This window comes from Acomys russatus, chromosome 23 (assembly GCF_903995435.1).
Source record: "Acomys russatus chromosome 23, mAcoRus1.1, whole genome shotgun sequence".
In the NCBI taxonomy this organism is placed as follows: Eukaryota; Metazoa; Chordata; class Mammalia; order Rodentia; family Muridae; genus Acomys; species Acomys russatus.
The window spans coordinates 25,354,152-25,372,782 of record NC_067159.1 but is presented as its reverse complement, the minus strand read 5'-3'; the positions used below and the strand labels follow the sequence as shown (position 1 = coordinate 25,372,782).

Sequence of the window (18,631 nt, the reverse complement as noted above, 5' to 3'; positions counted from 1 at the left end):
TTAAACTCAGTGGGTCTCAAAGCAAAACAAATCTAAATAAATCAACCACCAACTAGGAAACCAAAACAAATAGCCCCAAGGACACGAATACGGGTAAAGGACATGTGGGATGAGTCATGGGCTGTGGAAAAGATCAGAAGGTGGAGGCCTACAATAACCAGAATAAGTGCAACACACATATGAAATTGTCAAAGAGGAAATTTTTTAAAAAATTATTTAAAAAGCCACACCTTTTGATGTTGGGAATTAAGTTTCAATATGAATTTTTTTTGGAAGAAACAGAATCAAGGTAACACATGTAACAAGTGATGGGAGATGTTCTAAGGTCAATAGGCAGTTGGATATACAAGTTTAGAGGAATCGTTCCCAAGGGATTTGGAGGTAGCCGTGCACATTGTTATGTGGATCATTACTCTTCTAAACGAAGTGCCTACAAACGGAATTGCTTCCTCAGTATATGAATTACATGTGGACGTCAGACAAGTTCTCCCTGTTCTCCCTCTCTCACCACATGCTTGTGCCCCTTGTGCTGAGAAGATGGATGGATGTACAAATAAGCAGGTACACAATCTACAGGCGTGCTGATGCAGCCTAGTTTTGTTTTGTTCTTAATTCACTGGTGGGGAGACTTTAAGAGTTATGTCCTTTTCTTTGTAAAAAAAAAAAAAAAAACTGCAACAATTCTATGATGGATCCTGTTGGCTTCCTAAGTACTATAAGATAGTATGGAGTCGTCAGAACAGCTTTCATGCAGGTCAGAAGTCAAAAGTTATTTTAAAAGGATAGCAGGTAGTAAAATGGCTATCCATGCTGGAGCTGATAGGTCATGAGGAGCTGGTAAGTTCAATATTTTTTGATCTTTGAGCCTTCATAGACTCTAGAGCTTTCCACAGTGCTTGCCATACGAAATGCTCAGTCAATAGGTATCTAGTCCCAGAACTGGCAAATAATTTAAATCAGCAGTCATGATTTGCAATTAATACAAGTGAGTTTTAAAGCGATATATAATTATTTTACATTGTTTGGATTACAATTGGATTACAATTTTTGGAAATTAACACTTTTGTCATATAATTCTACCATTGTGCAATGATTTTGTTTTGTTTTGTTTTCTGAGACAGTGTTTCTCTGTGTAGGCCCAGCTGTCCTAGAACCAGGCTGGCCTCGGCCTTATGAGTGCTGGGATTAAAGGCTATGCCACCACTGCCTCTCTCTCAGTTTCTCTCTCTCTCTCAGTTTCTCTCTCTCTCTCTCTCTCTCTCTCTCTCTCTCTCTCTCTCTCTCTCTCTGTTTCTCTCTCTCTCTCTCTCTCCCTCCCTCCTTCTCTCCTTCCCTCCCTCCCTCCCTCCCCCACCCCTCTCGTACAGTTTCACTACTCCTCCTGGATGCCCTTCCTTGCACCTATGTGGGCCCTCTTCCAACTGTCCTTTTACAAAGGCTAGCTAACTTGCCAAGGTAACTCAGGTACTGAGCGTGGGGAGCCAATCGTTTGCAAGCTAGTTAGTGTTGCACTAAAAGAACCCACACGCACACCTCAAATTTTTAAAAAGCCAGGGCTGACAGGGAGATAATTAGTTAATGAGAAGAAGGGATACTCAAATATCACCCTCTTGGGAGAGAGTTAAGTACTAAGAAGTTACCCAGAAAGCGGCTCCCCGCCCTCGACCGCCTCCGCATCCTTCATTGGTCCGTACCTAGTGACCTCATGTCTCCGGCGTCCTGGGGGCGGGACTTCCTGACTGGGTTTAGCCAATTTCAGGCGCGCCGGAAATCCCCACTGAGGGACGTGAAAGTCGGCCCATCAGAAGCTCAGCAGAATCCTGCGTTTCCTGGTTTGAGGGGCGGGTTTGTGTCTTTAGCGAGAGCCAGGTCGGCCGGGGTGGTGAGAAGCTGGAGCTGGGGGGGTATGGACAGCCGCCTGCAGGAGATCCGGGAGCGGCAGAAGCTACGGCGGCAGCTCCTAGCTCAGCAGGTGTGCGGCCGGGTGGGAGGGACCCTCAGTGTGCGTGCGCGGCCGCCTCCCTCGCCATCCCCGCCTTTTTTGGTGAACTCTTTCCTGCCGGTGTCGAGGTCTTTCTCCCGAGGCTTTCATTCCTTAGTCTCTCCCATGTGCCTGTCAGAATCATTGCGCAGAAGACCAACCGCTGCGGCTCTTGGGCGCTGTGGACGCCCCCCCCCCCCCCCCCCCCCCGTTGTGGACCCCCCCGCTCCCTCCCCCGTTGTGGACCCCCCCGCCCCCTCCCCCGTTGTGGGCGAGGACTTGAGTAGTGAGGACAGACTCGATAATTGTTTATGGGTGCTAGTAGGTCATACAAGGACAAGTGGCTTGGTAGGCTCCACGTTGCACCTTCACTGTTTAAGCAGTATTTCGAGTCTTGCCTTCCACGTCAGCTTCACTTTTTTTTTTTTTAAAGGTTAATTTTTAAAGCCGGACGCGGTAATCCCAGCACTTGGGAGGCAGAGGCAGAGGCAGGAGGATGTCAGTGAGTTCCAGGCCAGCCTGGTCTACAAAGTGAATCCAGGACAGCCAAGGCTACACAGAGAACCCCTGTCTCGAAAAACGAAAGATTAGGTTTTGTTTTAACTTGTTTTTGTCTGTGTGTAATACATGCACGTGAGTACACGTGCCAGATGTGTCGGATCTTCCTGGAGCTGGAGTTACATAGGTTGTTTTGACCCTCCTGATGTGGGTGCTGGGACTTGAGATCAGGTCCTTTGGAAGATGAGTTCCTCTCATCCCTGAGCCATCTAGCTCACCTTCAGATTCTTCAGATTAGTTTTGAAGGAAGTTTGTATCATTTTCTTGAGATCCTGTCGACTCACAGAAGCAACCTGAGAGTAGATTTTTAACTTCTACACTTAAAACACAATCTCCCTGCAACCAATATTTGAATCCTTACTTCGATAGTATTAGGAACAGGAAGTGTTATGTTGACTTATTAAATTAGGAATAGATTTCCAAGATTGTTAGTTTCTCTTGGCCAGACCTTACCGGAGAATTGACTGAGATTTGTCTCTCCAAAGATTACTTTCCAAGCCTTTCACTTTCATTGAAGCCAGAGGATGGATATGTAAGTGCTTGCGGATTAGTAGACCACCCATGCGGAGAGTACATATTACATGTTGTTTTACTTAAAATCTGAGGCTGTTTTCATTGCTGCCCACAGATCATTATAAGTGGAGGGAAATGCTCAAAGCCTTAGTGAGGCATTTTCCATTGATAAATATTGGTTTCTCAAAGAACTTTCTGAAGTAATAACTTGTATTCTGAGATGAGCATTACAAACGGAGACATGAACCATGGGGAGGAAATTAGAAAAAGTTCTAACTATAGGGAGTGGGTGTTCGGTCCTCTGAACAAAAAGAAGTAGGGAAGGTTTTTCTGGAGAAGTTGAAATTGGTGAGCAGCTCATGTATTGGAAGAGAGATTTCCCTGGAGAATTGAGGGCAGCCATAAGAAGTGGTAGATTAAGAGGATATTCTGTTATTTAAAATGAAAGCTGCTACTTTGCAGCACTGACACTTTTGTAAACCTTCTCACCCTGGAGCTAAGGGGGCCACTCAATGCAGATTTTTCTCCTGCCATTCTTGTGCTTAATACTAAAGTGTTGCTCATGCTAGTCTGTGTCCTTACTGTGACTTGCAGCGTTTTCCGTGAGTTGGCTCTCTTCAGCTTAGGCTTTGTAGACATTTGTTACATTCTGCAGAGTGTCTTAGTGGCCACTCAAAGTTGACATTACCATTTTAAGCTATTAGTATATGTTGTTAAAAACTTAGCTTTAATAAGACCGAATAAATTTTTGTCAGAGTGTGGTGTGGAATAGAATATAATATATAAGGCAGTTCATATGATGCTTTTGGGTTATTGCTGCTACTACTAACTTGTGTTTTATTCACACTTGGCCAAAAGAAATAATCTTAATTTCTTTTTTTTTTTTTTTTTTTTTTTTTTTTTTTTTTTTTTTTTTTTTTTTCGAGACAGTGTTTCTCTGTGTTGCCTTGGCCATCCTGGACTCACTTTGTAGATCAGGCTGGCCTCAAACTCACAGCGATCCACCTGCCTCTGCCTCCCGAGTGCTGGGATTAAAGGCGTGCGCCACCACGGCCGGCTTAATTTCAAATATAACCGGATGCATAACATTTTTTTCCAGCTGACAAAGTCATTCTTAATTAAAATGATGTTCTTCCCGATCACTTATAGTTTATCTTACCAGCCTACAGATACTGTTATGGGCAGTGTCGCCTTTGTAAAATACTTGTTATATTAAAACTGGCACTACAACCAGGATGTAAAGTAAATACATAAATTTTAAAAACTAACAACACATTTTGAGTGTATGAACAGTGTATTGTGACATAATTTTTGGGTTTTTGCTTTCTAGTTGGGAGCTGAAAGTGCAGATAGCATTGGTGCTGTGTTAAACAGCAAAGATGAGCAGAGGGAAATTGCTGAGACGAGAGAAACTTGCAGGTATGTGAGTAACTGTTTTTAGTCACATGCTTATGGAGTGAAAGGATCATTTGTTAAATTTCTTAGTTTTAATGTATTCATGGGGGTACTTGGGGGAGAGAGACACAGTCATGCTATGTAGCCCATGTTAGTCTTGACCTTGCAGCACCACTGCCTGAAACTCATAAGAACAGTGGGAGCCACCCTTTGGGGGTTGATTTTTTTTTTTTTTTTAATGAACAATTGAAGGTATGAAGGTGTTGTTAGGGAAATCCTGAAAATGAGGATTTTGGAAACAATGGCTAATGTCAGTTTGAAATTATGAAATACTTCCTGAAAACACTAGGTTCCCATTTATAAAGTAGGTCAAAATAAAATGTTATACTAAGAATTAGCTTGTATATCATACTGTTAAATTATAGTTTTATGAGATTATAAAATATACTTTAAAAGTGATATTCATCTAATAATTCAGAAAGCTTTTCATAATTTTTATATTCTAGTTTATCAGTTGTATCAATTTTGCTTATAGCACATAGTATAAAATATATATAAACTAATTAGTATGAATGATAGATAGTTTAAAAGTTTCATTTCATAATACAGTTTTTATAGTAGCTTATTTTTTTCACTTGATTGCTTTCTTATAAAAATAAAGCTACAAATTATTTCTTGTGACTTTTTGGATGATTTATAAGCTAAATAAATAGATATTTAATCAGGAAACATTTGGTTTTGTTTCTATAACTTGTAAGTAATACAAACAGATCCAAGTGCACTTTTGTATCACACAAGAATATGATAGTTGTGGTTTAATTTTTAGGGCTTCCTATGATACCCCTGCTCCAAATGCAAAACGGAAGTGTCTGGATGAAGGAGAGACAGATGAAGACAAAGTAGAAGAATATAAGGCAAGCAGAAAATGAAATAATTTTATGCATGGTTGAGGAAAAACTTAATCCTTCTAATAGATTCATCTCATGTAGAAACCTCAACTTTTAGATGTGCTAAAAGTTGTGTTTTCAGTTAAAAACTCATATCAGTTGCCCCTGTTATGTAAGAGTATGTGACATACATATGAATATATATATATATATTATTGGTAAGTACTGGTAATAATACTCTTTCAGAACAACAAAAAGATAAGTGTATCATAAACTTTAGGTAATTAGTAGAAGTGTATGTTTTGAGGGGCTGCCACAGTCACTTCTGAGTGATATTATTCCATATTCCATTCCACAGCATAAGATAGTATAATTAAAGTATTTTGACAACTCATGGGTTCCATAACAGTTGTATTTCAAAAAAAAGCCTACAAGTAGAACATTATGATAGGCAGATTTGGGCCCAGGGGTCCCGCTCAAACTAAGGCACCAGCCAAGGACAATACAGGTGGTAAACTTTAAACCCCTACCCAGATCTAGCAAATGGTCACGACATTCTCCACAGTTGAGTGGAGAGTGGGATATGACTTTCTCACGTACTCTGATGCCTCACATTTGACCATGTCCCCTGGAGGGGGAGACCTGGTGGCACTCAGAGGAAGGACAGCAGGTTACCAAGAAGAGACTTGATACCCTATGAGAATATACAGGGGGAGGTAATCCCCCTCAGGAACAGGGGAGGGGACTAACGGGAAAAGGGGAGGGAGGGAGGAATGGGAGGATACAAGGGATGGGATAACCATTGAGATGTAACAAGAATAAATTAATAAAAAAAAAATAAATAAAAAACCCAAGCTAAACTTCACTTCTTATTGTTTTATATGATCTTTTATTAATTCTTTCAGAATTTCATTCATGTGTGTAGTGTATTTTGATATTAACCCCTAATTATTCTACATCCATTCCCCTCCCCCTCCTCCATCACTCCTTGCAACTTTATAGCCATGCTTAAAAACTATAGTCTGTTTGTGCTGCCCATAGCAGATGAATGTGTAGCCGTTGGCTGCATCATGGTTGACCTACCAGGACCTGCACCCGAAAGAAAGAGCCTGCCCCCAAGCAGCGCCCAGCTCTTACTAGCTCGCCAGCTAGCGATGGGGACTCCTGAGTCCTCTCACCTTCCGTGATGACATGTTGACTAGCTTGGTCTTCTGTAAGCAGCCAGAGCTGCCATAAGTTCACACTACAGCAGTCTAGTCATGTCCAGAAGGTGCTGATTCATCCAGGTCCTCCATAACCTCTGGCTCTTCAAACCTTCCTACCCCTCTTCCCCTTTTCTACTCTGTTCCCTGAGCCTCAGGAGCAGGGTGTAATGCAGATGCCCATGTATGGCTCTGAGTATTCCACAGACACGTGACACTTGGACCAGCTGAGCCTGTATTAACATTCACTACGCAAAGAAGCTTCTCTTGTGAATAGTGGGAGCTAACTAGTTCATCCATGGGGCTTATGGGCTTATGAGCTCCCCATTCATTAAGTCCTGGTCAAATTACCATAGCAGGCTTGCATTTCCTCTTGTGGAGTGGGCCTTAATTTCATTCAGAAATTGGTTGGTTACCTCATAATACTCATGCCGTGATTGCACTCTATACCTACCTTGCCAGGCCAGTTGTTATTGGATCATGATGCTCACAGAGGAATAAAGCAGTGGGTGAGTTCTTCCCTTTCCCAGCAGCCTACATAGCACTTTCCAGCCTTGTAAAGCTAGTTAGTAGGGAAGAAGCTTTCCGGTTGGTACCAGCTTGGTTTCTCCATGTCTTCTGACTAAAGATGTGTATCTTTAGCAATAGGGTCTACCATTAGGTTCTGGTGGGCTACCCAAAACAAAGTCTGGTTGGGGGTGTCTTCTTTGACACCCCTGGTCAACTGAAATGGAGGTATCCCATACTGGCACTGGGATTTTTATTTGGCAGCCCATGGCTTCTAGAAGGACCATTAGCCTCTTACGTAAGATAACTTGAATTAAACTCCTTTTTCCATATGTACATGTATTTAGATTTCTTATAGAATAGTCGATTTCTATATGACTTTTTCAAACAACCTTCATGCTAGTTTACCCTCCCTCTTCCTACTCCTAGTTCCCTACCCACTTAGCAAAACCTGAGTTTGGTTTCCAATACCTATCCATAGGCCCCGGCATTCATGTGTACATATCACCATGCAGGTACACATACTTACACATGATTTTAAAAAAAATAGTGCTAAAGAGATGAATCAGAGCACTTGTTCCTCCTGCAAAGCATCTAGATTCAGTCTCCAGCACCCACATAGTGGCTCACAACCGTCTGAAACTCGAGTTACAGGGAATCTGAGGCCCTTCTCTGACCTAGGAGGACAGAACACTCATATCCAAAAAATAAATAAGCCAACAAAAATTTTTTTTAAGTAAATTTAAAGACTTTAATGCAGTGCTTGTATAAACATCTAAGGGGAATAAAACACACTGAGCCTTAAAATATAATAAATATATATAGACAAAACCAAACAAATATATACATATATATTTTTTTTATATTTGTTTTTTAATACAGGGTTTCTTTGTGTATCCCTGGCTTTCCTGGAACTCACTCTGTAGACTAAGCATTAAAGGAGTATGTCACCACACCTAGATAAATATATATATTTTAAATGTTTTCTTGATTTTCCCTTTTCAAGGATGAATTGGAAATGCAACAGGAAGAAGAAAATTTGCCATATGAAGAAGAGATTTACAAGGATTCCAGTACCTTTCTTAAGGTAAAATAAAGAATTTCCAAATTTTAGTGCTGTTGACATTTAAGTACTATGCCTGAAAGGACCTAGTTTTCTTCAGCAGTTTCTCAGTTTTTGAGAGATCTCTGTATTAAAATAAAGATGTTGAATTACTCATGAAATATTCTTCTGATGTTTAGCCTGTAGTTATGGTATATTCATATCAATAATTATTGATAAATAATGTTGGTTTTAGTTGTGTTTTGAAATATTAGTGCCTTTTTCAATCTGTCATACTTTGTACGGCTTCATAATAAAACACACAAAGTTAGTGTATCTGCCATCAGAGTGCATACTGTTAATTAATTTTGACCATTTCTTTAGGGAACACAGAGCTTAAATCCGCATAATGATTACTGCCAACATTTTGTAGACACTGGACATAGACCTCAGAATTTCATCAGGGATGTAGGTATGTCAGTTTTATTTGGACTATCCTGCTGTAAAGTATTGCTACATGCATGTGATGTATGCATTTGTAGAGCATTTCTAACAAACTTTCTTCAGGCTTCACTTCTTCCTGTCCTTTATGCAATGTGGTGACTCCGGTTGTTTTTTTTTTTTTTTTTTTTTTAAACATAATTTATATGCCTTACAGCTAACCCATTGAAAGGATATAATTCAGTGTTCTTTTCATGCATACAGAGCCTTGGTAACCATTACAACAATCTGTTTTAGAACATTTGCTTCTCTAAGGAAGCTTTGTACACATTAGCAGTGGGACCACATTCCTCCGTCTAACCCGCCCTTCAGCCTTACCCACTAAACTACTTTCTTCCCTTATAAGTTTTGCTCTTCTGGACATTTCATATAATTGAACTCAAAGAACATGGGGCCTTTTGTTATTGTCTTTTTTGCTTAGCACAGTGTTTCAAGGGTTGTTAATACTATAGCATATATTAGTACATTTTTTATTCCCAAATAATATTTCATGTGATAAGTGAATATACACACATATACATAGGTTTTATTTATTCACTTAAGCATGTACAGATTATTATAGGTATCATGTAAACTATATTATATGGCATGCACTCATTTTTCTTTGACAAATACCTAGGATTGGAATTGATGGGTCATATCATTCTTTAAAGAAAAAAATCTGTTAAGTGTGTTAATTCTGGGTTTGGTTTTTGAGGTGCCACCTCCAGAGTTTTTCAAACCTGCCATGCCATTTCACATTGCTATGGGTGGTGGCTAAGGCTTCAGGTCTCTTCACATTCTTTGTTACTGTCTGTGTTTTTAATCTTGGCCACTTTAGTGAGTGCTAAGTATGCCATTGTATATTTGGGGTTTTTTGTTGTTGTTTTGTCTTATTGTTTGTTGTTTTGTTGTTATTTTTAAAAATTTTATGTCTATGAGTGTTTTGCCTGAAACTATGTCTGTATATCACTTGCAGGCCTGGTGCCCTTGGAGACCAGAAGAGGGCTGCAGGTCCCCTGAACTGGAGTTGCACCATGTGGGTGCTGGGAGCCATGTGGGCTCTCTGCAAGGGTAGCAAGTGTTCTTAACCACTGAGCCAGCTCTCCAGCCCCGTATAGTTTGATTTGAGAACTTTGTCCATGAGCACTGTATCTACACCCTTCAGGCTCCTCCTCTAACACCCTTCCCCCCATTCATGCTCTCTTCTTTTTTTATTGTTGATGTATGTATGTATGTATGTATGCATGCATGCATGTATGTATGTATGCATGTATGTATGCGTGTATGTATGTATGTATGTATGTATGTATGCATGCATGTATGTATGCATGTATGTATGTATGTATGTGTATCCATTTAGTGTTGCTCTTAAGTGTTTGTTTCCTTGGCCTAAGTATAACCTATGTGGTAGCTTGACCCTAGAGGAAATTAATTTTTACTATCTTGGGATGGCACCAAGTGCATTCCCATGTCAATGTAGGCATGCCAGCTGGTACTGTCGGTATTGTTGAGATTTCACAGGCGTGTTTTCCCTATTGCACCTCACAGTAGGTGCGATGGCTCTCATAACAGGTGTGCTGGCTCTTCTACTCCTTTTACTCCCTCTTCCATGATTTTTTTCCTTGAGCCTGGGGTCTAGTGATTGTATTGCAGCTGTATTAGTTGAAGTTGGCCACCACATAGTCCCCTGTTCTCTGCCTTTTGACCGGTGTGGATTTCTGTAATATTCTCCATCTGTTGCAGGAAAGAAGCTTCTTTATGTAGGGGTGAGAGCCACTCTACCTGTGGGTATCAGGATGTTTAGAATACAGTTAGAATTTACATTAGTTTAGGAAAATGACAGTAGGAGGTTCTCTCAGGTCTGTGATCTCAGGCAAATAGTTGACTAGGTTTACAGTCCTAGGCGTGAATTCTCTTCTTTCGGGAGGGCCTTAAGTCCAACTAGATGTCTGTTGAATACCCCAAAATGTAAGTGCCACTATCGTATGACTGGAATATGTTGCCAGGCCAACCATTGTTGTGATCCGTAGGCTTTAGAGCTGGGTAGGACTACCATTGCTCCCCTCCCTCAGCAGCCTGAACAGCTTTGAGTACTGTGGGAGCCAGTCCTCAGAGAAGAGGCTTCCAGGTCAGTTCCACCGTGCTGCCTCCAAGGCCTGAGTCCAGAGTGTGTGCTGTCAGTGGGGTCTTAAAGTTAAAGTAGTTGGTGCACAGGATCTATTTGTGAGTTCTTCTCTTCTCTTCTTTTTTTACATAGTCTCTTTTTTCAGATAGCCTAAACTTTTGATCTCCCAAAATGAACATCTTTTTCTCTTATCTTCTAAGTAGCAATGATTATAAGTCTCTGCCGTCAGTCCCACATTCTGTTGTGGTTTTGATTTATATTTTCTTGGCGGCTAATGATAAGCTTAGCATGTCATAGGACACATTAACCTACATAAATATATTTTAAGAAATAACCAAATAGTTTTGCTTATATTGTATATTTCTCCTTTTTCCTATTCATTGTATTTATGTACCGTGTACACACACACACACACACACACACACACACACAACAGGATTTGTAAATATTTTTCTCATTCTGCTACTTGGCTTTTTAGTTTCTTGATAATATCATTGTAGCACAAAAAATTTTAATGTAATATAATTAATTTTGCCAACTATAAGCATCATTACTTCTGAAATTATTATTTAAATGTGAGCTTTATGTATCATTTTTCTCAGTACTAGGGCTTGAACTCAGGGCCTTGTGTATGCTAGCAAGTTGCCACGCCTTATTTTATTTTATTTTATTATTTTGAGACAGGGTCTATGCAAGTTGCCTGACTGACTATAACTTGCTATATGGCCCAGGCAAGCCTCCAACTTGTGGCCTTTTTGCTTCAGCCTGCTCTGTGGCTGAGATTACAGGAATATACTACCATGCCAGGCTCCGATTTTAATTTTTTTATAAGTAGAGTTTAAAAATAGCACTAAAAAGTTAAAATAAATTTTATGCTCGTGTTTGAATATAGATTCTTCATCTCTTAAGATACTGCTTTCTCAAGATAAAGAAATACATGTATATAAAATTATTATTAAGTTGAGAAAAAGATTGTTGTGTGGTGTTGTATTTTGGGTCAAGTGAGATTTGAATGAAAACTAAGAACTAAAAATACCTTATGTTGAAGCAACCAAAAAAACCAAAACAAGACAATAAAAACCTGTTGAATTATTTTTTATGATAGCATGAGACAAAGGTACCTGACTTTTCCAGACCTAATGCCAAGAATAGAGCAAGGCTGATTGTAAATTCCCACATACCAAACAGGATACCCACAGATCTGTGCACAGCTCCTGAGGGAAGATAGGATTTGGGTTGTTGCAGGTTCTGACTCCCCTCCACCCCCTTGGATGACTAGGGGCTGACTGTTGTTTTCAGTGAGCAGTGCAATCCTCAAATGCTGTTATTTGAAATGGGATCTAAATCACTCATTGAGGGAGCTTTACAAATTTTTTACTTTTACTCTTTACTTTGAACTTTTCAAAATATATTTATTATTTTTAATTAGGTGTCTATGTCTGTGTGTGGGTGTGTTCACATGAGTGCCTGTGCCCTCAGTGGCCAGAAGAGAGTGTCAGATCTCCTGAACCTGGAGTTACAGGCAGCTATGAGCCACCTGATGTGAATGCTGAGAACCAGATGTGGCTCCTCTGGAAGAGCAGCAAATGTTCTTACTCTATCTCTCCTGCCTCCACATGTTTAATTTTAAATATTTAGATATTTATGTAACTTTTTTTTCATTAGTGTTTCTTATGTATGGAAAGCAAAAGTAAAAATGAATTACTACTTCTAGCTTAAACTGATGGTAAGGGAAGACTCGTGACTTTTGTATTCATCAGTGTTAACTTCAGTTGAACTGACATTTAGAATTTACTATTTTTCCCTTCTTAGGTTTAGCTGACAGATTTGAAGAATACCCTAAACTTAGAGAACTCATCAGGCTAAAGGATGAGTTAATAGCTAAATCAAATACTCCTCCTATGTAAGTATTTTGATGCTTTTTCTTTCCAACTGTGACTTGCAGTATCTGTTTACTCTATAACCAAATTATTTCTATTTTTAGTAAAATACGTTATTTTTAAACTGGTGCTGAGTCTGCAGTGACTTCTTATTTAGTTTTCTAGATAGTCTGAGAGGCTTGTGAGTTCAGACTCACAGTCTTCTCTGTAAAGTGGGGTGCCCTCCCCTGAGGCTGGTAGCACTTGAAACTGCCTTGTCAAAGCCAGGCTCATGACACTCTGCTACGTATGCTTGCGTTTTTGCTTCTGAGCTGGGGAGTCGCTGTGCTTCATGGGCAGGTCCTCTCTACCCAGGGTTAGGGCAGAGTCTGTGACCTGGATGATAGTGATTCCATTTTAGCCTGTGGTTCTTCAGTCTAAGCACTAAAAGCCCTTAGGGCCTTAAAAACAGAAGAAAAGGTATCTTGAGTGGGGACCAGTGAGACAGCTCCGTGAGTAAAGATGCTTCTTGTCCAGAGATGCGTGCCTGATGACCTGAGTTCAAAACCCAGGGTCTGCATCGAGGTGGGAGGAGAGAACGCACTGTACAAAGTTGCCATTTGACCGCTCTCTGCACATCATGGCCTGAACCTGCCCCTCAGTGATAGTAAGATGTTTTCTTCAGAAGTATCTTGAACTTAAGATATTTCCATACTGTGTGTAAATAAGTTAAAGGCTAGTAGTAATTTTTATTAGGTAGTGTGAAAACACTGTTAATGTAAACATTTTTATTAATAATCAAGCTAATAAAAGGAAATCATGTCCGTATTTAGAAACTCCTAAAGGAAGAATTTGAAACTTAGCAAGATGTCATTTTTCAAACCTAATTAAATAATGATATACTCATCGTCATTATCATCATCATCATAATACATATGTAAAAATTAAAATAGGTTAGAGATCACATCTAAGTGTATATTTTCAATGTAAAAATAAATGAATATATTCTGGGTATACATGGAGAGTAATAGGGTTTTTGTTTTGTTGTAAATATGTCCATGTTGTAAGGAAGACGTTGATTGATGATACAAAGTCTGCAGTTAAAAAAAAGAAAAAGACCTGCTAGAAAAAGCTAATTAGTAATCAGCTTGTGATTATCTTGTTTAGCAATAATTACCCAGTAATACTGGATAAGGAATTTCCATTATTAGCACCACAGATGCTTCAAAATTCTTTTCCACCTTTCATTAGGTACTTACAAGCAGATATAGAAGCCTTTGACATCAGAGAATTGACACCCAAATTTGATGTGATTCTCCTGGAGCCTCCTTTGGAAGAGTACTATAGAGAGACTGGCATCACTGCGAATGAGAAGTGCTGGACGTGGGATGATGTATGGTGAAACTTAATGCTGTGTGAAGTATTTACCTGTCAGTGAATGCGTGCTTATTTGGTCTGAAAGTGGGATTATGAGTACATTACATTGTGATTATTCGGAGCTTAGTCTTCCTCTTGACAGTAAGGTTTTCTAGGTGTTACTGAGGTTACTGAGGTCATCTGATTGGTATGGGAGCTGGACTAGAGGGCAGTAAGTATGAACGATGGGCCGACAGGAGACTTGCTCACCTGTAAGACAAGAGTCCTGCAGACAGCTGGGCAGAAGTGGCCCTCTGACCTCAGTCACCCAAACTGTCTGTGGCTATAGGCATGTGCATTTCATTTTGTCAGAAACTTGGGCTCTTTTAACCTCTGATTAACTGTTTCATTTATTACTCTTTAGTAAAATTCCATCATTCTGTAAATCTATTTTTCTATGAACTCTTTCTCTTGAACACATATGAAAACAAGTATATGTGTCTGTCTTTGTGTACACATATATGTGTTGTTTGTATATAGAATAACAAAGCAGTGGCATATCAAAGTAATTCCAGGAGTAGAGTTTATTTTTTATGGTATATCCTAGAATATCTGGAGAATACATGTGTAGAGATCCTAATAGTTATTCTTTGGCTGTATTATAAATGACAAACACTTGGTGCAGTTGCTATGCTGTTTTCTAGATCATGAAGCTGGACATCGATGAGATCGCAGCGCCCCGCTCGTTTATCTTCCTCTGGTGTGGCTCTGGGGAAGGGCTGGACCTCGGCAGAGTCGTGAGTTCCTGGGTTTTTTTTTTGTTCTCAGTTCTTTTTCAGGTGGATTTTTAAGTCCATTAGGAAAAACCATAGTATGTTTTATAGGCTACAAAATTGTTCTTTTACCTTTGGTTTCTTGAGTAGTTTTAAATTACTGAGAATTAAAATATGCGGTACTGTATTTTTTGATCTTTGGTCACAGTGACAGGAAAAGTCACTAATGCACTATCTACAAGATGTATTTAACATCCACATTAAACCTGTATGTCTACTGTGTCTGCTCTGAAGCTTGGTATCCCTCTTAATTCTAGTTATTTTAATTATTCTTCTTAAAGATGTAAATTTGAAATTACTTCTAGTGTTTGCGAAAATGGGGTTACAGAAGGTGTGAAGATATTTGTTGGATTAAAACCAATAAAAACAATCCTGGAAAGACGAAGACTCTAGATCCAAAGGCAGTTTTCCAGAGAACAAAGGTATTGCTTTTTGGTCTTGTTTTCTTTATTCTTATTCTCTCCAGCTTTTCTAAATTTCTACACTCATGGAATTAGTCGCCGAGGAAAGCTGTTATGCTTGTAAAGCAGCGTGATGAGCATCACCGCAATCCGCCCACGTTAACTTCACAGCGCCTCCTTCCCAGTCCTAGACCAGCGCACACTGCCAGACAGTGGCTCTCTGTATGTTGTAAACTGACCTCATCCCAAGTTAGGTGCTCTGACACACCTGACTCACAGAGGTTTCTCGTCTGTGAGCTCAGGAAGAAGAAATAAGAACAGCACTTAGTAGCTGACCAGTCAGAGTCATGCTTGTCTGAGCTTCCTTCTTTTTCCATACAAGAGCCACTGAGGACTCCCGCTGCATGCGACTGTCTCACTAGTGTAAGCTGGAGGAGTTTTGCACATCACTCTTTGGAAACCACTAGGAAGCATCTATCTTACTAAGTCTCCCTAGGAGTAGATCGTGTACACTGACATGATGTAGGAAGTCTCCAGGTTGGGGAGGGTGTGAAATTGCTGAGAGGGAGGTGTGCCTGGAGGCAGCCTAAAGTTCCACCTTCCCTAGCCTACTGCTTATGGAGCCTTGCTTCTGGCTAGTTTTGAGCTTTGCGTCCTCTTATAATAAACACGCTTTAGTAAGTAAAGCAATTTTCTTAATTGCATGAACCACCCAGGCAACGTTTCAGCCCAGGAGGATCATTGGAACCTCCACATTGATAGTTTATTGGTGAGAGGCATAAGACTTTGGATTCATACCTGAAGTTGGAGTGCCGTCTTAGGATAGCATGCCTTTAATCACTGGGGTCTGTACACATGAGGTAGATTGTGTCATAACCGAACTGATGTGGGACAGAACTACAGCAGGGGAAAATGGACAATTACATGACTTGAGAAATGCCAGCATACCTGTGTCAGAAGTGAAGTAGGATTTTGAAAGTATTTGAAAGAATGTAGAAGGACAAAAAATTGTTTTTCCCATTTAGTTGGCAATTGCCTGTCAGCCAGGGATCTAGGCTCTCCTACCATAATTTTACCATAAAACCATATTCCAGTGATCTGTAGAAATGAAGATTGTTCTAGAGTTGAGGACATTGAAATGTTAAATCTATGAAATATAATAGTTGGTAATGAGAGTTAATTGATCTGCTCTGTTACAGGAACATTGCCTTATGGGAATCAAAGGAACTGTGAAACGAAGCACAGATGGGGACTTCATTCATGCTAATGTTGACATTGACTTAATTATCACAGAAGAACCTGAAATTGGCAATATAGAAAAACCTGTAGAAATTTTTCATATAATAGAGCATTTTTGTCTTGGTAGAAGACGTCTTCATCTGTTTGGGAGAGATAGCCATCAGGCCAGGTGAGACCTCACTCTTGAAAATTGATCATTCTTGGGGATGTGGGGTTTTTAAGGTATAGGATATAGCATTGAGTGAAATAAAAGTTATATGTATTTGATTCCTCTAATCTATACGTCACTTGTGAACAATTTTATCTTAGCAAATGAGAAGGCAGAGATTTCCCATACATGCCCTGCGCTGCACGTGGATTGCTTCCCCAATTGTCAGTATTCCTCGCATAACTATACAAAGTTATAGTTTATATTAGGATTGATATCGATGGTGGTGTTAATGGATTTAGACAAGTTGGTCATAGTGTATGTCAGCCATTGTAATATTACACTGAGCACTTTGACTGCCTAAAAGTCCTTTGTGCTCTACTTAGTTTTTGGTACCTCATAATTATATGCATTTTGGCGTTAAAGTGTGATGTTTCCGTACATGTTAATAAAAAGGTTAGGATAATTGTCAGATATATCACCTCAGTTGTTCTTTGTATTGGGAAAATTTTAAGTTTTCTATTTTTTTAAATTTATTTTGAAATAGTCAGTTATCACCCATAGTTAAACTGTGTGTTACTGTGCAATGGTCCTTACTGTCTGTTCTGTGGGCCTTCCATCCGTCACTCTTACCTGGCCTTTTGTAACCTCTGCTCTATTCTCTGCATCTTTCAGATAACACTTTTTGTTTGTACTTACCAATGAGAATACATGGCATTTTGTTCTTTGCCTGACTCATTTCGGTTAACATAATGCCCTCCAATTCCATTACAGTTCATAGCAGATTTTCATTCTTCTCTGTGTATATACCATTCAGTTTATCCATTCATCCATCAGTGGACACCTAGGTTGCTTCCGTTTCCTGCGTATGTGAATAGTGCTACAGGCAGATGCTAGTTCCTTAAGATACGTACCCCAGGAGTAGGATCTCTGGGTCATATGAAGTCCTCCTTCTATTTTTTGTTTGTTTGTTTGTTTTGTGAAACCTCCATACTGTAGTCTACAATAGCTTTCTAATTTCCATTTCCTCTGCAGCATCCCTAGCCACAGTAGTGTCTTTTCCCTTTGATCATAACCATTCTGACTATGGTGAGATTCTGACTGGGGTGAGATGATACTTCACTGTGCTTTTTGTCTCCTTAGTTATTAATGATAGTGTTCATTTTTTTATATCCTTGGCTGAGAATGTATCTTCTTGTGAGAAAAGTCATTGCCCATGGGAAGATGGCATGAGGAGGAGCAACATGCCTGTCTTTGAGTTTCTAGGACCTAGGAGGATATTTTGTATAAGAGGATGTTTTTTTCTTCATATTTAATGAGAAAACAGCAGCCCATTTTCATAAGTGGGAAAGATATGTGTATATACTTCATTAAATTTTAACCCAACCCAGACATTATATCTTAAAATAGTTTTGTAAGTGTTCTAACAATATAACATGTGGGTAGGGAACAGTGAGGATGTTATTTTACGAAAGCTATAATCTAGGGTGAGAGGCAAGGTATACACATATGTGCCTTTTTATGACAGGGCCATGGGTGTTGTACATTTTATACCAAAGATGGTGGCTGTGTGTGGAATTGAGCTATCTCTAGGATTTGACCACTAAAAAGAGAAAGGAGATGAAAGTGTCATCTGGTTTTTTCCTCTTTATTTCAGGCTGGCTCACAGTTGGACCAACGCTTACAAATAGTAACTACAATGCAGAAACATACGCATCCTATTTCAGTGCCCCCAATTCGTACTTGACTGGATGTACAGAGGAAATTGAGAGACTCAGACCCAAGTCGCCTCCTCCCAAATCCAAGTCTGACCGTGGTGGTGGAGCTCCCAGGGGTGGAGGGAGAGGGGGAACATCTGCTGGCCGTGGTCGTGAAAGAAATCGATCCAATTTCCGAGGGGAAAGAGGTGGCTTTAGGGGGGGTCGTGGAGGCACACACAGAGGTGGCTTTCCACCTCGGTAACTTTTAATGACACAAAGACACATAACAGTGTCCATTCTGATCTTTGTTGTGGAGACTTGCTTTAGAACTCACTCTCAGCTTGCACTTTGCTTTTGTCTCTCATACTGCCAGAAAGATCTTAGCCACCCCACCCCCATCCC

The 18,631-nt window shown here is 39.9% G+C and overlaps 2 protein-coding genes across 2 annotated transcripts in view; both read left to right on the top strand.

Annotated features, from left to right (window-relative positions):
• The window catches only part of Myoz2 (myozenin 2), a 1,071,004-nt gene that overhangs the window by 704,976 nt on the left and 347,397 nt on the right, over positions 1–18,631 (top strand). The window lies entirely within an intron of this gene.
• Positions 1,791–18,625, top strand: Mettl14 (methyltransferase 14, N6-adenosine-methyltransferase subunit). Its single transcript, XM_051165563.1, is given in 12 exon segments — positions 1,791–1,972; positions 4,383–4,471; positions 5,274–5,361; positions 8,050–8,130; positions 8,470–8,557; positions 12,506–12,596; positions 13,804–13,945; positions 14,613–14,705; positions 15,047–15,163; positions 16,342–16,538; positions 16,540–16,550; positions 18,187–18,625. Coding segments are annotated over 12 exon segments (1,368 nt in total). The 5' UTR covers positions 1,791–1,906; the 3' UTR covers positions 18,492–18,625.